We start from the raw sequence: 26,439 nt of genomic DNA on the forward strand, positions 1-26,439 counted from the left end.
TGTGTGTGTGTGTGTGTGTGTGTGTGTGTAAATCATGGCAGAGATTATTATTTCCTAATAAAATAAGAACCCCTTAAAAAAAAGCCAACCGTATTACCTATAACTAAGTATACCTCACTTTGGACATATAAAACTTAAAAAGTGACTTCAAAGTTTCAAATGTCTGTTATTTCCTTAATATAATGAGAGAGAAAATGAGAGAGGGCGGGAAGAAGAGAAGGGGAGAGAAAAGGGAAGGAAGGGAAAAGCTTCAATATTCTGTCAGTGACTTTCTCATTATTAACTAAAAGATTACTTTTCCTTTAGTAAAACCCTACCATTTGTAGACATCACTTTCCTGGATTAGAAGGGCATCCTAATTCTTATTACTGAGAAAAAAATGTAAATATTGGCTTTGGGCTCAACTTCAAAATGAGATCTTAGAAACTGAGGAGCTCCCAGATCCATATGGCACCCAATTATATCAAAGCAGAATTACATCTTACCTTATCACCTTGTGTACCAGGGGGACCTATTAATCCAGAAAGGCCTGGGTCACCCTATGAACAAAATAGAGGTTTAATGTTATGAAAGAGGATTGAAAATTAGAATTTCCTTGCTGCAGGATTTCATCTTGGACATTGATATCTTACAACATTTCTGATCTTCACAAACCGGCTCAAGTTCTATCTCCTTCCTGAGACCTTTGGAGACCCTTTCTGAGGCCCCAGACTTTGTCTCGTTCAGTACTGAATGCTTGGACTGTGCTTTCCTACCTCCATTTCCCTGATCCTGTTTTCTTTGATGTTCTTTTCACCAGGAATGCCCTTACTTCCCCAATTCCCACCATTCCAAGGTTTACTACATTTTAAGAAACTGAAGGAGTTTAAAGTTTGGCAAGCGCTTCGTATGGCAGCTGTAGAAGGCTCCCGTCTGCTCTTTTTGGTGAGGATCTACAGTCCGAGGGCCTTCGCTTGCGGAAACTCGAGGCAGGGCTGTGGGGAGCAGGACTGGGTTCACTTAGTGCACATGGAAAGAGGCACTTCCACTTCCGGGGCTGCTGCTTGCTCGTGCTTTCTGCTGTGCGAACGAACCACTGGGGCAAAACTACAGTGAAAAATTATTTGGAGGGCCATGTGCTTGGCTCAACAGACCTAACTTCACCGATTAGACCCATTTGTTATTCCTTCCCCCAGCTCTGATGAGGACTGCAAGCCCATCTTGGGGCAGGAAGGAGAAAGTACACCAGCGAGATGGAAGGAGTGTCTTTGGTGAGTAGAAGTGACAAAGAGAGACTCGGAAGAGATGGTGTGAATTGACAGGGAAAAAAACATATCAAAAAGGAATGGGGGATCATCTTAAACCTGTTTAGGCGCACTTTGTCTTTACCTCCCTTCCTTTCTCTATTTCCAAATTTATTGTGCATTAAAATAATTGTGGTGTTTGAAAGGAAAAGAGTACTTAGGTAATAACCTTTAAACTCCTTAGTACCTGTTTATGCTATGTTTCATTTTTAGTGCATTATCTAATATGTCATCAAACAATCACAGGAAAAAAGGATGTTTCTGATTATTAACAAGGCAGGGCTTTTTCATTTGTTGTAATAGTCATTTTAATGTGTCTTCTCAATGTTTTATTAAGATGGCTTCCATTTGCGATGGGGTGACTGATTTATACAGATTTTTTTTTCTTTTTACATTTATTACTCCGATAGAGGAAAAAAGAAAACTGTACTAGGAAATAGGAGATTGTCTTCTTACACTAGCTCTGATCATGAGTGGATTATTTGATTTCCATTCAAAGTTCTTCCATCTGAAAATAATAATAATGATAATATTTCACTTGTTTTATGGGAAAAGAATTATCACTATGATGTTAACTTTGCTTGCTTCTGAGGTCCAGAAAGGACTTAAACACTTATGTATGTTCTATGAGAGATGTTACTTAGTTGATATTACATGTCAAAGGACTAACCTCTGCATTGCTTTGACCATATATTTATTATAAAAATGGTTAAATGGTTAAAAACAATTCAGTTGTTTCCTAATCCCCCTATACTCCCACCAATTTAATGTCTGTATTTTATTTGTATTTATTGTGTGGATATAACTTATATCCTTCCTTCTCAGTATATTTGAACCCAATTTAATATAAATATAATTTTTAAGAAATTCTTTTTAAATTTTACCATTTAGAAATATATCTCTCAATTTGTATTCATCTTCGCTGGAAAACAAGTTGGATTTCACTTAAAGCTTAATAGCAACATGCTATTGAATCCTATATCTTACTTCATTTCTGCTATATAATATAAACCACAATTAGTATATAAGTAATATTAACCACAATTGGTATATAAGTAAAAAAGGACTGACATGCTTCCAAACCTCAACTTCCAGGTTGAATCACTCTATATTTATACAGAGACCATACACATTCTGTACTACCCTATATTTTGTACAGAAAAACCTCAAGGAAAGATAAAACCAAACATTTGATATAAATGTGAATATTTTATTTGGGAAGTTTATTTAAAGCAGAGTGGGCCTCTAATGTCCATATTTTAAGTAAGAAATTAATTGTCTTATCTTTAGATATTTCAACCCTTTATGCATTTAGGAAAGGGCAGTTAGCATAGGAATTTTGTGTTTTCTAGGATTTGACATTTTCAACAATCGAACTACTAAAAACAGAATGCTATAAATAGAATGATGTCATTTGTTTCCAAAGACTATTGATACACTAGAGCAAATGCTAAAATAATAATAAAAGCAAGCTATTTCATGGCAAACTTTCAGGGTGAGGTTAGGACTGTGATCTACAAGTTATCTCAGGGCAAACAGGAAAAGAGTTAAAAATAGCATTTATGTTTCTCAGACTGTAGGATATTTTCTTTTAACAATTAAGGGATCAACAAAAATACTGTGTTCCTAATAATAAACTTCCATTTCTTTCCTACATTATTTGAATTCAGTCAACTCAATTCCATCACAGTAATAAAATTCTTCAGATTTTAGATTAATTTTGTTTTATTTGTTAATATAATATCTGTAAAGTCCATTAATATAGTATAATTTTTTTTTAAGTTTCCAAGAATTTAGATAAGTCAATTAAAAGATCAGCTTTCAATCCAGGAACCACCACAGTTATTCACAGATTTAAAGTCTGTGAATATATACCACATAAACAAAAACATCTTATAATTTTATCACATTCATCAAGTGCTTGTCTAAATAAAGCTTTCCAGATATATACTAAATACTCCATTTGTATTCATCTTCGCTGGAAAACAATATCCTATTCCTAATAAAGATTTTGTTGCTATTTTTAAAAGATTGGTTTCTTTTTATGAAAGAGAGAGAGAGAGAGAGAGAGAGAGAGAGAGAGAGAGAGTTAGTTGAGAGCATTATGATAAAATGAAAAGCATACTGGATTAAAAATCAGAAAAATTAGATATTTAATTCTGCCGCTTAGTATCCATGTTATGAGTCATTTAAATTTTATGAATTCTATTTTCTCAACTGAAATTACCATGGAATTTAAACAAAGATAAAGTATTTGGAACTATACTTAAAAAAAAAAAGTATAACATGGCATTAATCTATGTATTATTATGTGCATTCATATTAACAGCAAAATTTTTTGAGATTAGGACCATATCGTGCTCTAATTTCTTCCCCATCCTCCTTAATTGGTAGGTCAGAGTAGACGCTAAATAAAATTAATGGTGAGTTAAACTGATAAGTTAAGCTGATGGTATCATTTACTTAATCTTTCAAAATTTCTTCAGTTTCACTAAAATCCAATAGTTCTCTACTCTGTTTGAAATTAAGTAAAATTTACATTTTAAAAAGATAAAAATGATTTTTAAATGCTTGCAATACATCACTGTGATTTTATTTCTTGGACAAAAAAATTACCTTTTTTCCAGAAACAGCTTGACCTGGGGAAAATCCTGGATCTCCTTTGGGGCCCTAGATAAAACAGTTATAAAACACTTAGTGAAGCACAAATTCATACTTCTTCAGTTGCATGCATCATCACATACTGTAAACACTATATAGTATTAAGTAAAATTATTTTGAATTGTGATGGACATAGATTATTTACTTTTTCATGTATTCTTTTTAGCCTTATTTTTAAATGTTGAAAAGATTCCTAGAAATTCCCCAGACATTGCTGATTTTTTTAATCTAATAAAGTTATACTACTATTGAAATATCTGTCTTTAAGGGACCTACATATAGGTTCTAGTAACTTTTCTGTTTTTGTGACAAATTGAATCATAATTCCTATTTTAGCATTGGAAAACATTACTTTTAGCAAAAGAAATATGCATATATTAATTCTCAAAATTTTAAAATATCATTGCAAGTTTAAATATTTTCTAGTATCTTGCAATGTACCTGCATCACTTATATAATAAAAAATAAACCAAAAAATCTAATTACCACATTTATTTTTATTCTTCTATAAAAATATTTTTCATACTTTGGGAATCTTTATCTCTTTCATTTCAAGAGAAATATGACATTAGGTTTAAACCAAGGTTTTTTTGGTACAATATTAAAGTAATCTTTCTCATTATGCATACCAGCAAAGTATCTCCTTTCCTACCTATTTCATACTTCATAAAGAGGCCACAATTGAGATTCTTTATAGTTTAAATTTTGATTTCATTATCACCCTTGACTAATAAATAATTTTCTATTCCTAGAGAGTTCTAAATGGTATTTTCACTCCATGAGAAATGGGAAAATATCTTCTTTCACATATTCAGGGATGCTTTTAAATAATACTGACTGATGAAAGAAGGAAGGACAAAAGAAAAGTCCTTCATGCTCCCAGTAAGTCTTTTCATTTAACAAATTGGAAATGAGTTTTCATTGGCAAAGAGGCCTTTATTCTAGAGACAAAGAAAACTTTTAAGGAAAAAAGCTGTTTTCCAGGTTGACTTCTTCCCTTCCACAGCCATCACCACTTCTACTACTAAGGCTATAATTTTAGATTATTGGTTACAAGATTATGGAACCTGGAAAATGGCTTTAGTGATATATCACATTTTAAAAACCAACTCCTCATCTAAGAACCAAAGATAATATACTTAGACCTTGTAAGAGATATGACAGTTTACTGAGTAAATAACACTTTATAGATAAAGAAGCAATGAGGTCCAGAAAGGTTAATTGGATTGATTAAGATTGCTTAGAAAATTATTGGCAAACCAGGTCAATTTTCTTTCTCATATCACAATATCTATTAAATAAAATATTTATTAGTTTTAACATATTTTAAACTTCTATTATAATGCCAAACCAGTTGATTTGAGGTAATATTTACAAAGAATTTTTTAAAAACTTTAGAAATTACAGCCCTTGAAAAATTTGAACATAATAAAAACTCTTTGTGGCCAATATTTTTACTTAAAATCTCGTGTTAAAAACTATACTTTTTAGGTTCTCTATGAATTTTCTACTATTTACCAACTTTATTAGTGTTATTTTTTTAACTTTTTAAACATATTCCACTAATTTGACATTTCATGTTCCAATAAAAAATTAAAAAGTAGGAAAAAGTAATCAAGCAATAAAAATTAAAGACAAAGCTTTTTCTTATTTGCAAACTTTATACATCTGGACAACAAATTTATAGAAGTATATTTAAATCTCTTTTATTCCCACACCAATAGGTTTAAGTTAACTGATCCACTCATGTTCTAAAACTAGAATTGCAGATCAACATAAAGAAAATGCTTTTAACCTGAGCAGCTGTGGGTTGATCATAGTATAAAATGGATGAAGCGGAGATTACTGAACATTCTAACTTTACCCGAAATGTCAAAGAAGTAGGGCACAACTCTCTGCATTGAAGGAGAATACTATAAAATCATACCCGATTGGCTTTTCAAATTATCTTTGGATTTAATAATGTTTATTAATTAATCATAATTGACTTTAAGTTTCAATACTGACTTCTACTTAACTCTTATCTGACTTTTGTTAAAGGAGCTATATATCCTTTTGATAATGAGTAAGAGAGGAAGGAAGCTACCTAAACGTTATTACTCAAATGATTCTAAAAATCCCACCTATCACACTGATCTGCTATAGAGTCTAAAATGCTCATTATGAAAGTTGCTCCTTTAGACTGTCACTGGATCTCCAGAAGGTCCTCTGTCTAAGGAGGGAAACTTCCTAAGGTACTAGACCCATTAGCATGTTAGAACTGATTTATCAGATTGGAGTCCACCCAAAATAATAGAAAGAACATTGGGACTTGGAGCGAAAAGACTGAACAAGTTAATCTATCTGAACTCGAGATTCCTCCTCTGTAAAATGGAAATAATAATATCTACCTAGATTAGCTTGCAAGATTTAGGATTATAAAGATATTAGTAGTCAGTATTAAAAGAAGACTGAAGACCATCATTATTAAAATAAATTTTACAATTATTGTCATCTTGAAAAGTGGAGAACACAACTCTTGAATGAATTATTGATGATACAGAAAAATTTCAACAAAAAGAATACATAATTTAAAAAATTCAGACTATGAATTACCTATATTGTCATCTTGAAAAGTGGAGAACACAACTCTTGAATGAATTATTGATGATACAGAAAAATTTCAACAAAAAGAATACATAATTTAAAAAATTCAGACTATGAATTACCTAAATTGGAAATCGATAAATCCATAAAAGGAAACACTAAATGACACAATCTTGAGGTAGCATCACTTGAAATTCTTGACTCAATGTTACTAATAACTACATAAACTCCATAATCTCAATTTTTAAGCATTCAACTTTCTAACCAACACTTTCTATCTTTTTCGCTCACTCTAAGCACCTACAACTTAACAATTATTTGACTCACTGGAACTACTAATATGTGATCCCACCACATTTTCATTGTCTCATCCCCTATATGGTCTGACTTATGGTCCTTAGCCAGCCTAAATTTCAGGATCTGACATTATAATCACTCTTTTTTGCACATAAATGACAGCTTTGCCTCTTCCTCTGTTTTAAAAGTTTACTTGGCAATTCTTAAATCTAAACTCTCCAACTATTCTGCCCTTCTTCCCTGAATGTGACTAAAAGAAAACAATCATGCTAACAAACTCACTTTAAATTCATGACTTCTTGTATTGATTGGTTTTATTTTGTTTTGTTTTTTTGGTATATCTAATAATTGCCTTAGTAAATTCACTGTCCCATTTTCATAGACAATTATTTCACAAATTCCCTCTTCATTCTTATATGATTGGTGTGCTGTCTTCCCTGCATTATTTTAATTTTTATTTCTCTCTAGGATAACTGCCATCTCCAAGTAAACACACTGTCATTTTTTCCATCTTAACAAACAACTTTCCTTGAGCCCACATCTTACTTTACTGCTCATTACACTATTCCCTTTTAGAGCAAAACTCCTTGAAAGTTTGCTATGTTAACTAGGAGACTGCCTCTCCTTCCATTCCCTGTTGGACATACTCTACTCAGGCTTTTGTCCCAACCACAATCCTACCTCACTGGTCATTCTTTCTCAGTACCTTTTGCTAATTTGTCCTCTTCTTCTTAATATACCAAGACTCAGTCCTTGGATGCTTCTCTGTCTATATTCACCCATAGGTGTTCTCATTAGTTCTATAGCTTTAATAGATATAATATATGTATATATTATATATAGACTGATGACTCTAAAATGAATATTTTTAGCTTCGACATCTCCCCTGCACTCTAGAACCATATATCTTTTTAATATCTTTATTTGAATATCAAATCATCATCTCAAATTGAGATGTCCAAAAAGGAATTTTTGAGACCTTTGGTTCAGATAGTAGCAGAGTAGCATGAATGTGACTAATCCTCCAGCAAATAATAATTATAAAGCCAGAACAAGATATATAAAATAGCTTTTTGAATATACAAGAGAGAAACCCAAAACAGAACACACTGGAGAGGATTCAACTCTTGAAAGAATGGAACCACACTTAGTCTATTACACATTTATATAGCTTTTCTCCTAAAGACACTCCCCAGATTTCACAGAGCAGCTACAATTCAAGCAGAAAGCCAGAGACCTTTTGGCTAATGGTGTCAGAAGAGAGACTATGGGGTTACCATAATGACTGTAAATTGAGAGAGAAAATCCTAGAAAGAAAGGAAAAAAAGACAGTTTTCCCCAAAATCTGGATATAGACTCTCTTCGATTCTTGGCTGATTCTGACATGTGATAGATTCCAAAGAGCTAAGCAGAAAGCAACAACTGGAAGGCTGAAAGCATTGAACATAAATTTCAGCTGCTGGCTACCATACAGGAAATAGTTTGGGGTCTGAGCCACATCATTTTAGAGGAACATGGTAAAAGCCTTATAAACTTTAAAATAACCTTATAAACAGAACATAGTTCTATACTATCTTAAGGCATTTTCATTCATAGAGCCACGAGACTTTTTTTTATTAACAAATAATAAATGTGGTAATTTCAGTAAAAGTTGTATTTCTAATTGGCCTAGTCACCACAATAAGTAGCTACTCCAAGAAAAGGGAAATATCATTTTCTTAAGTGCTAACTGTATAAAAGCATTTTACCAAGTACCAAATGTGCATCATATCATTTAATTTATGAAATATCTTTCTGTTCTAACAATTTTTAGAAAGCACATTAGTCCAAATATGTTTGTAAAAAGGTTCCATAATGTGCTGCAGTTCCCATTTCATTTTAACCTTTTGAAACTTGCAATTGCCTTAACTTGCTCTTTCTTAGATTCAGGTACCGCCCCCCCCCCGCCCCCTTTTGAAATAGATGATTTCTTGTGCAAGTGGCAAGATGACCTCTTTAAATAACATCAGGAAAATCACATGATACTCACTAGTAATCACTCACCTTTGGACCTGGTAATCCAGGTAACCCAGGGTTTCCATGTGGCCCTGGTATGCCCTGTAAAGAGAAAAAAGTCAGATAGTTCTTATAATAGATCTAGATACAAATAACAGACAGTATTTATAACATTCAGATAAATACAAACTATAATTTCATTAATCTTTTTTTTTACAAAGTTCTTTATCTTTTCTGAGATTTTGCATATTTTAGTTTAAAAAAGAGAACTATACTAATTACAAAGAACTGTGGTTTCCATCTTTTGCTTCGAAACAATTGCCTCAAAGCATTTGTTTACCTCCCTTATTTACCATCCCTATCTCCAGCCATATCGTTTAGTACTACTTCCAAAAGCTGCACACAGTAAGAAGTTTAAAGACAAAAAAGTGTAATTGTTTAGTTACTTTCCTCTGAATACATTAATTCTTTCTGCACTTGGGTTTTTGTTTATGTTAGCATGTATGCTTTAAAGACTTACTTCATTTAACCTTGCCCCTATACCCACTCAAATCATTCTTTAGGTGTCAACTGAGCTCTCAGCTCATTGTTAAATCCTGTATACATCAGCATGAATGATTTCTCTTTTCTACTAACTTTGGTAAAAATCATTAAATGTAAAAATCACTTGCAATTAATTGTATGTTGCCTTGGGACATTTCTTATACTGTTCTAATCTGTTATTTAAAAATTTTATTGCTATTTTAACTACTTTATGACGTATGATGTTTAGTTACAGGATTATAAATTTCTTGAAAAGAGACCGTTTTTAGTGTTACTGGTGTTGTACTTAACACATATTAGCCACGGAAATATTTGTCAATTTGAAATCAATAATTGCTTCTATTTACTATTAACTATGTGCAAATAACTGTGTTAGTGCTCTATAAGTTTTATGATTAATCCTTATAAGAATCCCGCAAGGCAGTTATGTTTATTCCTCCTTACCCATGAGGAAACTTCAGCTCACACAACCTGCAAGTAGAGGAACTAAGATCCACCTCCAGAAGGCCTTCCAAGTCTCTAGACATCTATACTCATTTGGGTTGGGTACCTACCTCTGTGCTTTTCAGTCATACTTCAATATTAACATATTATATATATTAACATATATATATATAATATTAACAATATTAACATATAATATACAGTTAATATTTATTTATCTGTCTTTTCAATTCTGAATTAAGAGAGTATTGTGTTTCAGGAAGGAGGTGTGTCAGCAATGCAGATATTGAAGGTATATCAAGCAAGATTAACACTAAAGAAAAAAAGATTTTATGACATATGTCATTTTGTAACCCACAAAAAATAAATTTGGATAAAGTAGATGAAAAAATTTGTGGAGATTAACAAATGAGTTGTTGTAGATTTCAGAGCAATGGATATTATTTCAAAAAGCTCAATAGCACAAGAGTGAGCCAAGACAGTAACTTTAGGAAAAATTAACATTGATGAAACTTTGGAATTTTTAAAAATGAAGATAATCTGTTGGGCATTGCCAAATGAGATAAAATCTAGGGACAGAAGAAATGCAAAGTTGTAAGTTTTAGGTTAAATAATTGAATGGAGATAAAATTAGGAACACAAATATAATCATTATCCTTGAGAAGAGAAATATTGTTCCTTCCTTAAATGAAGGAGGATTGAACAAATCAATGAAGAAACAATTGGAAATCAGAGAAGGAAGCTGCTGTATCATGAAAATAGATGGAGATTCAAAAACTGAAGGTCATGCTGTATGAGAAAAGTCTTAGTAGTAGAGCAAATTAGAACAAAGATGGACTCGGTCTCTTGGAAAAGTAGAATATAGCATCTCCTGACAGAGAGGGAAGATGAAACAGTTTGGAGGCTAGAGGAGAGTGAGCCAGGTTTACTCTCCTGGGAGGAATGTGACAGGTCATCAAGTGTTGAGAAATGAAAGAAATACTAAATAACAGAGGGAGCACAGTCAGCACTCATCTTAAGCCTCATGTGGACAAGAGCTTGATGTGAATATGGTCGACTTAAAATAGCATTTTAGGGTGATTTTTATGTTGTTTATAGGATAATTAAAAATCAGGATAGAAAGGAAGTGGATTATATATGGTATATGCATTTAGCTTAATAACATGCACAATCACAATTCTTTTTCTAGATCTTTGAAAAATTCCAGATAGTAAAAGTCCACATTCATTTTTTGGTTTGAAAGAAACTAATTCAAATACGGCAATAAATTTTTTACTAGACCTGTGCAATGTGAGAAACTACTGCTTATCCCTAAGGAAGCTTTTTTTCGTCAGGACAATTATTTTCTCATCAATAGCTTCAGTATTTTCCACTATGTAATCCAGGAATGAACTACTTTAAGGCAGCCCACTCCTCCTCATTTCCCAAAGCAAATAAACCCCACCTTGGATTATCAACTACAGATGATATCACTTCATAACTGAGAATAATGTGACAAGTAGCACCAAAACACCCACTAATCTACAAATTCGATAATCTTCTTCGGAATGTTTACAGAGAATGCTTTCACTGGGTGTTTATATGCAAATAAACAAGCTGCACGTGTTCCCAAGCTTCTCTTGAACTGGCAAAGGTACGGCCAAGTTTGAAGATCCAGGCAGATTTCCAAAGGAAGTACATACTGTACAATACTAAAAAAAAAAAAAAAAAAAGTACTGGAAACTTACTAATTCTAACAGCAAGTGGGAAATGGAACCCATCTACTCACCCGTGGACCTCTCTTTCCTGATGGACCTGGTATGCCTGCTGGACCAGGTGGACCCTTGGAAAACAAATGACAAGAGATTAGGCATGATAATAGATACATCTTTTTTCTCACAAGTCTTATTAAGATTCTCACTCCAGGGCTTTTTTTCAGTCTCCAGTTACCAGCTGATGATTTTAAAGTAACATAGATCCCCTTACCCTAATCAGCTTGAGTGAGAGTTGAAACTCAGTGTCCTCTTTAATCTGGCCAGAAATGACAGCAGGAAGTCTATGACTTATGGTTACAGGCACTGCATCTGGTTTTTACAGGGACATAACTAGTAGTTTTGTGGGTGATTTTTACCTAAATTTACTCTTACTACTGAAGAAAAAATTCAACTTAGGGTTTTGAGAACAACAATAAGAGGTTTTTTCAAACATTTCAAAAGACTTGCCTTGAAAAATTAAAGTGCTGACCATTTTATGTTCTTTTAAAAAAGACTTATGCCAAGGATATGTGTAATGTGTTAAACTGTTAAAATAAGATCCTTCTAGTACGTTCAGTAATAAATCTGCCTTAGTAAAAATGCAACATACTGGAAGGTCACAAATGGAGTTAAATGGTTCGTAAAACAAAGTATGAAAGCAAAAACTGATTAGTTTTTAAAGTGTTCTGAGTTCTTAAATGTTATTTATTAAATATGTCAAATAAAAAATAGAAAACTACTTCTTTGCTTCTTCATATAATGCCTTAGGTCATCTTTTATACTTACTTTGACAATCAATTGTGAAAAAATAAATGTTAATTTAGGATATTTATTACATATTTATTAATTTATCTGTTCATTCATTTAATTGTTACTGAGCACTCTATACAGCATTATTCTTGGTGTCTATAGAGCATACACACATTCTATTTAATAAACATTCATTATTGCAATAAAAATAGTATAAGCTTTGAAATTAGATAATCAAGACTAAAATGCTAGGCCTATCATTATTAAGGAGAATAACCTAATGAGCCTCATTTTTATGTAGCATTTTTCTCTTTGAAATTTTCTCCTTTATTGATATTAATCATTTTGCAATTTTCTTATGGTTTTTATATATTTAAACTGTCCATTTTCCTTTAATTTTATTTTTTCCTTCTCCTAACTCCTAACCTGATAAAGACCTTTCAATGTATTTCATAATATTGAAAGAGAAGTATTATTTCTATTCAACCCCCAACTGAAGGAATTCTCCTTCCATAACCATTCGAATATTTTAATAGCTATTATTATATAACTAACTTGCATTAAAAATTGACTTTCACATATTTAAAAAACACTAAAATTCTTTTTAAATTAGTTCTAGTTGTGCTGTTATAATCAGAAGTTAACAATTGTTGATTTTAATTGATGTCCCAAATAGTAAAAACTAAAAATGAAAAACTAAATGGCAAATTAAAACAAATGTCTGATTTGGTTTATTGACTTATCACACTACTTTCTGACAAAAGAAAACACTATTCCATTCACATTGAAAGGACAATTAATATCACAGCTACTGGGGAAAAAAGAAAGTATATTTTGTACTGATTTAAATATTTGAGTAATTTAATAAGCACTAACAAAAATCAATTTAATTTGTCTCCACAATTTTGCATGTCCAAATATTTGAGAAGAGATTATTAACAGGCATTTTCTAGAAATGACAGAAGCAAAGTCATTTTACACAGCATGATTTTTTTTTTAGAATAAATTCTTTTCTATAAATAAAATTAAGTACTAGAAAAGGCACTTTAACTTTCAGATTATTGATTATTAAAAGAAAGTATTCAATTAAAAGAAAAATGTCTGTTGCTGTGTCAGCTATATAGTAGTTACCTAGTAAACTATAGAGTAATTTATTTTTAAAGTTATGTATGGGGCACAGCGAACACTGGATATTAGTTATAATATTGTTATTACTAATTAACATATATACTAAAGCAAATGTATTCACTAGACCAACATGTCTAAGAGATAATAATGCCTGGTAAATTAATCTTAAAAGTCCTGCATCTAAAATGCCTTTTAAAATCCATTCACTCATTCATTCATTCACTCACTCAATAAACAGTAAGCGTCAAGCTCTCCTGGAGCTTATGGTCTAGACAAAAAGACACATGTTAACACATAAACACATAATTATACATTTTACGTAATGATATGAAGAAAAAAAACAAGAGACCAAGAGGGGGAACTGTGTTCACTCTGACACAGTGAACCTAATTTACACTGTATCAGAGAAGGGTTCTTGGAAGAAGTGTTAAATTAAATCTAAAAGATGAATAGGAGTTAGAAAAGAAGGGAAAATAAAATCCTGGAAAATAGTAATTAAGTAAATGAGATCATGAGCAAAACAAAACTAAAAGTCATAAACTTATCGAAGATCTAAAAGAAAGCTTATAGTGAGAGTAAGACAAAGTGGAACAGGATGTGGTTGCTCAGGTAAGCAGGGTACAGAACACTTATGGTTGCACGGGTTATGATAAAGAGTTTTTAGTTCATTGTGAGCGCTTTATTTTTCTGCCACTGAAGAGTTTAAGTAGATAACTGACATGATCTGATTTATGTTTTTTAAAAGATCACTAGAGAATTTACATAAAAGATGGCAGAAAGAACATTTTTAATAAACTACCCTTCCTCCCTCAAAACCCACTGAAAACAACAAAAAACACCAAAAGAAGAAAACATCATCTCCAATGAAACAAGGAAAGAACCACAACCACAAACTGCAAAATATGAAGATTACCTTCCAAATACTGAGGAACTCTGGAGTAAAAAAAAGATGTTGAGAGATGACCAAAACAAAAAAACAAAAAACCTCCTCAGACCTCAAACCTTGGTCAGGCTACAGATAGTGAAAAGTATATTAGTCCTGAAAGTTCATTCCAACAATCCTTTGACTACAGTGATGAGGTTTAAGGAAATGAGCAAGCCACAAGCGATACCACTATTCATAAAGCCTGTGATATAAAGGGCTTCGTAACATACTCTACACGAAAATGAGAGGAGCTACATCTCTGGTTAGAGGACAAAATAAATATAGTAAATGGTGTTTGAGGCAGTAATCTAAATTTGAATCTGTGTACTACTCCACTTTACTTCTCTTGGCCTTTACCTATACTACTTTAAAACAAACAGTGGCCCAGATAGAGTTGTGTTTATTTAAAAAATGAGTAATAACCAGAAAGAAACAGCAATGGACCTATTTACAGATATTAAGGAGAGGGGGAAGTGTGAGGACAGAAACAAATAAAAGTAGATGAAAATCATTTACTAGAAGAATTACTCTTTGCAACAGAGAAAAAGAATCTGTCATACGGTACACTATAGATTCAAAAAATTTCAAAATGCCTATTTTCTATCAAAAGAGAGCTCAAAGAAGAGTTACGAGATACAAAAATAACAACTAAGTTTATGAAATGTGAACCAAAAGAGCTTACAAAGATATGAAAGAGCAAAAAAGGAACCATTATAGATGAAAGTCATGTCAAAAGCAATAAAAACTGATTAAATATAACTGAAAAATCAGTAAAGGAATATGGATGCAGGATAACTGAATTCACACAAAACGAAATGGAAAAGAGTGATCAGATAGACGAGATTATAGAGAAGATAATAAATACTTTGATCACAAAGGATATTCGACATATACATATTGGTATGCCTGGAGAAGAACATTAAAAATTGAAAAGAAAAACACTTGAGAATATAAAAGGAGACTTTTCTATAATAGAATAAAAATAATCTTCAGATCAAATGAGCACCAGAAAAAGCTGATACAGAACCTACTAGGTTTAATGAACCTCAGTGATAACAAAAGAACTGCATGAGGATACAGAGGAATAAAATCAACTACAAATAGAAAACGTCAGGCTGCCCTCAGACTTCACACAGTAACATCTACTTTGAGAAGCAGTGGAACAGCCTCTACCAAGTTCATCATTTTATCACCGTTCAATCTCCTATAAGCTTTCTAAATTTACCTTTAGACTTCTACACTATGCTGAAGTAAGATTCTCTAAGCTGAACAATTACTTTCCCATCAGAAGACTCAATGGATTTCCTCCACTTTTCCTCAGTCAGTCCTCATCTTTGACTTCTCTAGCTTTTGGCACTGCTGATCAATTTCTTCTCAAAGCTCTCTTCTTTGGCTTTTGTGATTGTGTACTATGTAGTCTTCGCTCCCATCTCTCTGACTATTTCATCACATTTCTGCTTTTTTTCTTCCATAACCTCAAAGTAAATATTTTTGGATCTTGACCTTATGCCAAACTCCTTCCCTTGAAAATTACCCAACCCTACAGCTTCAATTACAATGTTGATGGGAAGACTCCCAAATCTATACCCCCTAATGAATCCTCTTTTTCACCTCAGCTTCTTCAACTTTCCCAATAGCTTACTGAATTGCCAATAGTACATTAAATGTTTTAATGTAGTTTCTCTCCTAAAATCAACTTCCTTTCTTAATTATTGTTTTTAGTAATGGTATTACCTTTCTCTCAATTCATAGGCTTAAAACTGGAGTTGTCATTGATTCTTTTTGTCTCTCTTTTTTTTCCCCCTTGGTTTGGGCTCCAGGTTCAGTTAGTTCTACCAAGTCCTCCTTTAAAATATCTCCTGAATCCTACCTTTCCTTTGCATTTTCTCTGGAGTCATCCTAGATAATGTGCTAGTCTGGTAACGTCAAGATAATAGGAACTGCCTGTCTGGGCACTGTTATCAGACTGAATTTCCCATTAATATATCTGCTTAAAACCCTACAAAATTCCCCCCACCAAGACCAAGATAAAGTTAGAACTATCAGTTTGACAATTAAGACTATATAACCTGACATCTAGCTCGGGTCTTATATTTGCCTAACATTATTCAGCCTAACATTGTGAAAGAGTGTAATCTTTAGAGGCAGAAAACCTGGCTCCAAATCCTGGCACTATCATTTATCAGTAATATGGTTATGGACAAGTATATTAACTTCTCTGGCATCAGTTTGTTCACCTGAAAAATAAGGATAATAATTCCAACCTCACAAAGTTCTTCTAAGATAAGGAATATACAGGGCATGGTAGAGTATCTGCCACAAGGTAAAAACTCAATAAATGATAGCTATCATGACATATGAAAAAAAGTATACCAGTTCCTATCACTTACCAAAATAGTATCCATTCTTTGAGGCCTAAGTTATAACTAACTTTGTTCACAAGAACCCAACCTGAACAGCTCAGCCTTAAGTGATCTTTCACAGAGGTCTCTTCAAAAAATATCTTTCTTACCTTTGAACATTTGTACCCTATAGACTTAGTTTGTATCTCTCAGTAGCATTTGTCTTACTTTACCATGAGATATAGTTATAAATGTACTTCTTGTATCCCTGTTATTGAATGCAAGCTCCTTCTGAGCAATGACTGTGTCATACATACTCTGTGCTCCTGCTCTGCCCATAACAGAGACTAAGTAAATTTTTGTTGAATATTATTGCTTCACCTACCAATATTGAAATGACTACTTTTGGTTTTCTAGAAGAGATTAATGCCATCTCATCACACTGTTTTCCATAAATGCTTTCCATAACTATTTGTTTAATATGATCTACACGGTAGCTGAGTTTTATTACTAATATGTTGACAATTAATTGACAGAGGTGGAAAGTTTATTTCTCTGTAATAATATATTGTTCAGATTTTATTTTAAAATATTTAAACATTCATTCTAATAAGAGTTTCTCAATATCTAAAAAATCCCTTTGAGTAATAACCACAAAGGAAATAAATATAAGCTAAGCAAGTGGTATCATCTCTCATTCCACATTCTGTGGTTTCTGAAACTAAACCAATGACAAATTTTATTTTCATCAAGTAAGAAATACTTTAAGGCATATTTAATCCTTTTGCAATTAAAATAATTAATTTCTAAAAACATATAAGTTGATTATTTAAGGTAAGCAATTATGAAAGGCAAAACCATAATGTTTCTAATGTCATGATTTTAAATAGCTTTAAATGAGTTTAAAATTATTTAAATTTTTTTCAAATTTACATCTGTAATTGCATCTACAGAACAAAAGAATTTCAGAGCTCAAAAAATCAGTGTATTTTCTCATAGTTTTGTTTGTACATTATTGAGTAGGGGACTTCAGTGAATTTTCCATTGAATGAACTGAAAGGCTGACAGGTTAATTCTTGTATTAGGTAGCTGGAGCTTTTATTCACTCATAAATATAAATTGGCTATATCATTAAAGATTAAATGAAATACGTTACTCTTCATGGAAATTAAAATATTTCCTTTAGGATGATAAGATAACAGTTTGCCTTTTCCCCATAATTCACTACAAAATTTATATTTATCTACAATAAATTTTGTACTCTATTTTAATTCATTGGATACTACTGTACTGAAAGGCTATTTAATTGATGTATCTAATCTACTATAACTTTTATACCCTTCTCTTAACATGCCTATGCATAAGTCTATGTTTTCTTAAATGCAGAATGCTGATCTATATTTAGCAGTTGAATTACGGGTTGAATTTCAACTGAACAAGAAAAACATGTAGCTTACTCACCACTTTACCAGAATTAAGCAACCTCTTCAGCCTGGCACTAATCCCCTCCCAGCCCCCCTTAAAAAGTATAATATTTGAGTCGGGGTTACATTCTGGTTGGATGTGTTACAGCGACCATAAATTAAATTCAATCACTGTTGCCAGGATACATTTCTGAGACAGATCTGATCTGTTCTTTATTGTTCAATCTAGAGAATTCCTTTGGAAACGTATAGTAAGTTAGTGCATTAGACATAAACAACAACAATGACTTACGGGAGGTCCAGTGTCCCCTTTTGGCCCTCTCAGATTCTCCATTTCGAGCATTGTATAAAGGTCCTCATAATAATAATAATCATAAAGCTCAGTTTCATAGCTATTTTCGCTGGGATAAATAGCATCAGGATTGAATTCACCCTCCTTCCTTAAATCAAGGTGATTATCCACAGACGGCTCATCTGTCACTCTGTATAAGGTTGTATTTAAAATATGTTGCAGTTCCATGAGTTCATTAGTATGTAGACTTGCTCTGATGGCCTTCTTGAGATTAGTAACCGCATCTTGTTTTCTTTGTGGAAGAACAGACGATATCTTCTTAAAAAATGACATGCCAGTTACTCTATCATTATATTGTGTTATATTGCTGGTCACATTTAAGAGAGAACCAAATTTCTCACTTTTATTTGTTCTTGACTCACTGAGGAGATGATGGGTAACTGACAGGCTTAAATTTGTCTGAGTATGTTCCTCGGTGATCATTGCTTTGTCCTGAATCCCATGGTTCACAAGATCCACAGCAGAGAGATCCCCTGAATGAAGAGAAGTTAACTGAGATCTTGATATCTGGTGTTCTTGTTGTTTATATACTATTGCAGGTTCATTGTTTATGATATTTGGAACATTTTTGCCTTCAGTAAATGTGTCCTCTGACAGTACTTGTTCACCAAAATGTTTAGATAAGGGAGAGTTTTCTGGTATCTTAGCTGGTACCACAGTTGTATGAGGAAGGCTTGTCCCAGGGTGACACTTCTGTTTCATATATCTGCAATAGTTTGCAGATGCTTCTACAGAAGGAATAATATCCAACTGACATATTATTCCTTCAAAATGGACAGAATTATTATTCATACTTCCTAAGGTAAACACACTGTTAGAATCAAAGGTCTGAACTTCCGAAAGAGTCTCTTTACTAAAATATTTGTTGCCACACTCAACAAACATTGAGACAACTTGATTTCTAATAGTAATAGCAAATGAGTGCCATTGCTCATCGTGAACACTGTAGTTGAAAAACGTAGACTGCTTTCCTCCAAGGTATACCACTAATTTTTTAGGTAATAATTGGACTCCTAACTGCAACCTATTTTTCTGTCTAATGCTGAAGAGAAACGCATTGTTTACTCTATGTGACTGTAACCCAATTAATATTGTAAATGGCTGTTCTAAGTTGACTGGTAAAATTTTCATGAGAGGTGACTCAATATAAGCATCATTTGTTAAAATGACACCTGATTCTGTTAAATGGACCCCCTGAGGTAATGGTGTAGATGATGATGGTACAGCAGTCACTGATGTTGAGTGTCTTACATCTTTGCCTCCAAGGCCTAGTTGATGAAGAATATCTATGCCTGGAAATTAAAAAAGAGAGAGAGAAAGAGAAAGAGAGAAAGAATCTTACTCTTATGCATTCATGTGTTCATATAAATGTTTGCGTATGAGAAAATCTTCCTCGTCTGTATCAACAGTAATCCCTAAAATAAGCATCCTCTATTAATAACTAATTTCCAGGTAATAAGAGATACAGAGAGGGGGAGTAGTGCTATACTCAATAATATGAAAAATGTATACACACATGTACACACTAATATCCCTAAACCCAAATTTAAATAAGTGTTCTCTCATTTGTTCCTAATAAATTAGAAATCTTATTTATTACACCAATGAATATACATGTTCAAAGATACCCAGATGTTACTTACTTCTTTAATTTAAAACTTAAAATTTTATAACTTCTATGTTAAAGAGAAACTGGGGACATACTTAACAAAAAGATATTTGTAACTTGGAAATCATTTTATAAATTAAATTTACACAATCCTTTAAACTGTAATTTTTCAGGCTTTTTTCTCTTCTAGCCTTACATATGAGCTCTCCCTTTGCCTAATACCTTAAGTGTGTCCTACACATTAAGTACTCAGTCACCTTTATATCTCCTGGACAAGTGAACTATTCTTTTTCTCTCCCTCCCAAGTTTCTCTTGCTCCCATTTTTTCTCAGTCCTCTAAATTTTATACAAATAATCTATATTTTTTTCAATATTTATTATATAATATAGATTGTTACATAATACAGATTTTATTTAACTATGAATTTTTCTGGTTTATTTTTTATTGCAATGTTACTGATAGTATATTGCTATCTCCCTTACCCAATTGTAAACTCTTGTAAGACAGAGTCTATGTCTGATTCATTATTGGATAGCTACTATACCTGCCTTGCAAATAGTTCTATAATTTCTGAATGAATGAATTTGCCCACCAGAATCTAATCAGATGTCACATTTATCTCAAGAACCCTATACAATTAAATGCCATATGTAAAGAATGAGAAATACTTTCTTAAAGATACAGAACAGCTTAGTTAGCCATATGATCTTTAATATTCTTTTGGTTAAGAATTTCCCATCTGTATCTTTGTACATATGTAATCATTTCCAATAAGAAATGTCAAAGAATTGTTCATTCATAATTGTGATAAAGAAAAATAAAAGTTTTTAAAGAATACCCAAAACACAGTACCTCATCTTAGTTTTCCTTTTTTAGGCAATTAGTCAAAATTTGATAATTCATGTTTATTACAAATAGCAAACATAATGGCAAATGTCAGACCCAAGTCTGATAACTATATACAATAATAAAATAATTACTGAATATCACTCTTGTATAATCTAGCAATACACTTAAAATGTTTTCTCATTGGAGAGCTCTACAAAACACACATGTGTTTTATTTTAAGGTTAGAGCAAACATTTATTTATAAAGTAGTTGTAATTTTAAAAGTTTTATGTTTGTATCAAAGCTATTATATAACAGTGGCTCTCAAACTTTTCCACTAATATATTCCTTACGGCAATTTAGAATTATATGCTTTTCCAGGATCTGGGGAAATATTTTAAAGAATACCCATAAAAACACAAAAGATATCTATAACTTCTCACATTTCATAATTACAATTTATAAAAATTTTTAATTTTATACCATAATATAGCTATGTTTATTTTAACATAAAACATCTAAATCAGTGAACTAGTCCCATCTGCAATCTTCAATGAAAATTTACATTCCTGAAACACATACCATGTTTAGTCTGTGACACTGGATACTCTTACACAATGCTACCTGCCTTTAAGGGTATGCACATCTCAACAAGAGAAGTAAATTACAGAAGAAACACTGACACTTTGAAAAATCACAATACTTAAAGTATATATATAATTATAAAGTATGTAAAAGTTATCATTCTATGGTGCCAGATAGGCTATTCTTACACAAAGAAAGAGTCATACTTATATAGTATGATATCAAGGGCTGCCCATTACCCAAAGAAAACCTCTCCTGGCATTTAACAATAATCCTGGCTATCTACTGCCTCAAATTTTTGATTCTATTAAAAGAAAAATTATTGGAAAGAGTATTATTTGAAAAATTTAGAATACATATATGTATTATATATGTGTGTATTCAATAAATGTCCTGTTATTGAACCATCCTTGCATACCTAAAATAACATTTACTTGATGGTTACATATTATTATTTTGATATATTACTGGATTCTTAAAGAATAACTTATGTAGAATTATCGCATTAATATTTATCCGCTAAGACTGTGCATTTCCTCTTGATGTACTATCTTTATCAGACTATACTACTGAAGTTTAATTGTTTTCTATGGCATAGAACAGTTTAATTACCTTTAAAATTATCTTTTTTCTCAAAAGTTACATAAAACTCAGCTGTTAACCAAACTTATTATGTTGGCTTTTTCATTGATAGCTCTTCATTCACTTTCTTAATCTTTTATGTTCATTGATTTATTCTAATTTTCAAATGTTTCTTGAATAAATTTTAGAAATTCATATTTTTCTATGAAATAATCTTTCTTCTAAGCTTTCAAATTACCCAAAGATCTTCATGTAATATCCCATTAAAATTCTTTTTTGTCTTCCTGTTTCTTTGGTTTTCTGTATAATTTTCCAGCTTTAATATTTTGCTTTATTTGTTCTTAAGCCAGTACCTTTATTGGTCATTACAAAAAGATAGCCTTTGGATTTTTCTTTATCTTTTCTACTATTTTTGTCAGTTTTTTTATATCATTAATTTAAATATTTATATTTATTATCTTACTGTGTTTTCTTTTGGTTTATTTTCTTTCTAATTTCTAAAAATGAGTGCGTGGTTCTTTATTTATAAAATTGAAGCTATAAATTTTCTGAGTATTGCTTTAGCTGTATTCCATAGGTTTTGATATGTGGTATGTATTTTCATTTTGTTGTTTTTCTAGAAACTATGTAACTTTTACTTGTATTTTTCCATTGATCCAAGTGATTTAATAAAAATTTTTATAATTTCCAATTAGAAGAGTTTTATTTGTTTTCTCATTTAATTATTAAAATCTAACTTAATAGCATTGTGATAAGAGAATAGTGTCTAATCTGTCTAATTTCTAAAACTTAGCCTATTAAGTGATCTCTTTTCTTCGATAAGCACTTGCAAAGGTGTTTCAGGGAATAGAATTTAATACTAGTTAGCTGAAACTCACAATTTATTATTTATATCCTGTATATCTTTGTTTACTTTCACACAATTCATGTCATGAACTAAGAAGTAAAGAAAGTCTCTTACAACTAGTATGCTTACTTAGTCTTTTATTTCATGTGGTCTTAAGCTTCATGAATATTGATGTTATAGTTACTATGGATATATAGTCATAATATTCATATATTTACTGAGTACTATACATCTTTGAATTATAAAAAAAAAAACACCTAGGTGTGGTTTATCATTTTGGGGGGTATAATTTTTGCTTATCTGGTATTAAAACTAAGTCCCCATTCTCCAACTTCCTTTTTGTTTTCATTTGTCTGATATACCCTTGCTTTTATATCTACTTTGAAACACCATGTTTTAGGTAAAGAGGAAAGAGCTTGATTTATTTTGTGATCTAATCTGAAAATTTTTTCTTTGAATATCAAAATTAAATCTATTTACATTTATTGATATGATTGCTTCATCTGTTATTTTACTTTATATTATTTTCCCATTTATTTTTTTAAGTCTTATATACTTTATTTCTTTTGCTTTCTTTTTATATGTAGTTCTTTTGAGATTTAGAAAGGTTTGTCTTTTTATTACAAGAGTTATCTTTATATTATTAATGTATACAATATCCCTAACCCTCTTTATTTGGACATATCTCTTACCGCTTTCCTATAAAAAATGTTTCCTTTTCCTTTTCTCTCTCTTCCCTCTTTTTCTCACTATCTTATATTAGTCAATAGCATTATCTTTCTTAGTATTTACCTTTTATTATTAAATATCCTTATAGTATTTTTATTGCATTTATCAGCTTTGGATAATATTATTTAATTCTCAAAAATCTACATATGAACTAACCATCAAAATTAATCCACTTCCTTTTGTCTCTCTCTTCTCCTTCCATTTTTTGGTTGTTGTACCATTCCTATATTGTTAGTTTGTATGGCATTGATATTCTGTTCTGTTCCCACATTGTGTTCCAATAAACTAAGCCAGTCTTTTGCAGTAGATTTCTCAGTCATTTCCTCTTTGCTGAAGTTTATCCTCTATAATTTCCACAAGAAGCATTCATGGGAACATTTCTTGAATGATTTTTTAGATGTTTGTTAGTGGCCTCATATCTTAAGTTTCATGGGATATAAAATTCTTTGCTGACATTGTTTTTTCTTGAATATCTTGTGGATATGGATCCACCATCCTTAGGTGTTGAATGTTAGGACAGAAAAATCTGAAGTTGGCTAATTTTTTTTCTCCTTCCAAATGACTTGAATTTTTACCAGCATGCCCCAAAGAACTGTTCTTTATCTTTGAATTGCAGTGATTTTATTAGGATATGGCTTCATTTTGACCATTCTGTATAAATGTTTCCAGGCATGTAGTATGCCCATCGTTGTATAGACTCAGGTTTTTTTTTTGTTGTTGTTGTTGTTCCTTTTGTTTATTTGTTTGTTTTTACTTCAGCAAAGTCTTCATGAATTATATCCTTGAATATTTGTCCTATTTATAGTTTTGGTTTGCTTCTTCACAAATTCCTACTATGATTATGTTGAATCTCCACTGCTATCTTCTATATCTTCTATATCTATAATTTCGCTGTAATCTTTTAAAGTATGTTCTTCAGTTCTATTTGTTGACTCTCATTTCTACCTTTCTTATGTTTGCTACAATGTTTAATATCTCTTTGTGCTCCTTCCAATTTCATTGGATTTATAAAAATATTTTGTTCCTACAACTTCTTTCCTGAGTTCTATAAGCTCACAATTCACATCCTTTTAATGTCTTGCCATCACTTTCTTTTACTAAGTTCTTATATTTCTACTTTATGATCTTCCTTCATAGAAGTGATTTTTTTTATGTGTGCCTTCTCATTTTTGCTGTTTTTATCTACATTTTATTTTGTTCTATCTTTCTATTTATTCTGTGCTAATTGCTTGTGGTTACTTACTATTCTGTACCCCGGCAATTTATAGAAGGGAGAGAAGACAGAGGACTATGCCTTCCAAATCTCAAAACCCAAAGGCTGTGTTTCAGTATTACCATGTTCCTTCTCATATGGCTCCTCAATATATCCCCCACCTTCATCTCTGAACCAAACTTAGTCCAGGAGAACTTGTGCACAAGCCCTGGCCCCAACTTCTCACTCTTCTTCCCCTGAATCTACTCTCAGTTTATGCTTCAGAATGAATCCTCAAGAAGTAGAATTTGCATTTTCTGAAATCTGTTTCCACTGAGCAATTTAGCTATTATCTGTGGTTCTTTCTTGGACTTCCTTCTTGGCGGCTTCGGTCCTCCCCAGATCCTATAGAACTTGTTTTGTGCATGGACTAAAGGTTAAGTACTTCAGGGTGAGCTGTCACCTTCAGGAAGTTTGGTTTTGCTGTTGCTTTCTGAAATCTTACTATTGACTTTACTCCATATGCTACCTGTTTTTCTCAAATTATTTTGGGAGCTTGCAGGTTATATTAGTCCCCTATTTTTGCTGAAAATGAATTTTCATATTTATTTATTATTTCATTCCCCTTGTTTCTTTTGTATGATATCCATAAACAAAAGTGGGAAGATAATATCTCATGGTTTCAAGTTTATACTTAAAGTCTACACCCATTTCACAGATAAAGAATGTGAATCCAAGAGAGATTAAATAACTTGGTCAAGGTCACACAGTTGATAAATGGTAGAAATCTATTTGAGGCCAATCAGTCTGACTTTAAAGTCTACAATTTTTCCCTGCCAGGCTGTCTCATAGCCACTATATTCTCCACACCACTTTGCATTCCCCCTGGCAAGACTCACTGATTAATCATGGCAGGGTTATTTTCCACCCCAAAGAAATCTCAAAAAATAGTGGGGAATATTTTCTAGTTAGACACCAGAGTTGGTACTGGAGGTGAAATCTAGTTGTCATTCTAGTTTTAAGCTTTTGTGTCTTAGTGTGACTACGTTTAGCAAAATCTTTGAGCAGATGTTGACAGAAGAGAGACTAAAGAACTCTTAAGGACAAAAGGCACTGATGAGAGGGGTGGGAGAACAAGAGAAAAAAGAAAAAGGCTTCTATCAGAGGACAGATTCTTTAACAATAATTTAGGCCTGACCCTGGATATCACTAAATTATAATTTTGGTTTAAATTTAGATATTTGATACTAGTGAATACAGCAAGAAAAAACTTAGCTGTCTACAGTAAGTTAACTTGTATCATGAGTGTCCCTAACTACAAAATCAATCCAGTTTGTGTAACTAAGGAAATCGGTTACCATTTAAAGCATACTGCTTATTAACCAGGCACATTATTCAGTGTTTTGCATTTATTTTAAAGAATGAGAAAAATAGCAGCACTTATTAAATTCTAATGTACCATGCACTGGCTTAAGAACTTTACTATATTAAGCCACATAATTCTCACAACGACACTATAAAGTAAATACGTTTGTTAACACCATCTGACAGTTATGAGAACTAAGTCACAGAGATTTTAAACAATTTTCCAAGGTCACTCAAC

At 31.9% G+C, this 26,439-nt stretch overlaps 1 protein-coding gene across 7 annotated transcripts in view; it reads right to left on the reverse strand.

Annotated features, from left to right (window-relative positions):
* COL24A1 (collagen type XXIV alpha 1 chain) overlaps positions 1-26,439 on the reverse strand; it is a 290,158-nt gene that overhangs the window by 238,419 nt on the left and 25,300 nt on the right. For 4 of the 7 annotated variants that reach the window (XM_036235897.1, XM_036235901.1, XM_016128077.2 and 1 more), the window contains exons 4-8: positions 18,404-19,755; positions 11,578-11,631; positions 8,871-8,924; positions 3,900-3,953; positions 486-539 (exon numbers count right to left, since the gene is read on the reverse strand). In XM_036235897.1, coding sequence (XP_036091790.1) covers positions 486-539; positions 3,900-3,953; positions 8,871-8,924; positions 11,578-11,631; positions 18,404-19,755 — 1,568 coding nt within the window. The remainder of the gene's footprint in view (positions 1-485; positions 540-3,899; positions 3,954-8,870; positions 8,925-11,577; positions 11,632-18,403; positions 19,756-26,439) is intronic. The other 3 variants (XM_036235902.1, XM_036235912.1, XM_036235919.1) reach the window with 3 other exon arrangements.

This window comes from Rousettus aegyptiacus, unplaced genomic scaffold (assembly GCF_014176215.1).
Source record: "Rousettus aegyptiacus isolate mRouAeg1 unplaced genomic scaffold, mRouAeg1.p scaffold_m13_p_1, whole genome shotgun sequence".
Classification (NCBI taxonomy): domain Eukaryota; kingdom Metazoa; phylum Chordata; class Mammalia; order Chiroptera; family Pteropodidae; genus Rousettus; species Rousettus aegyptiacus.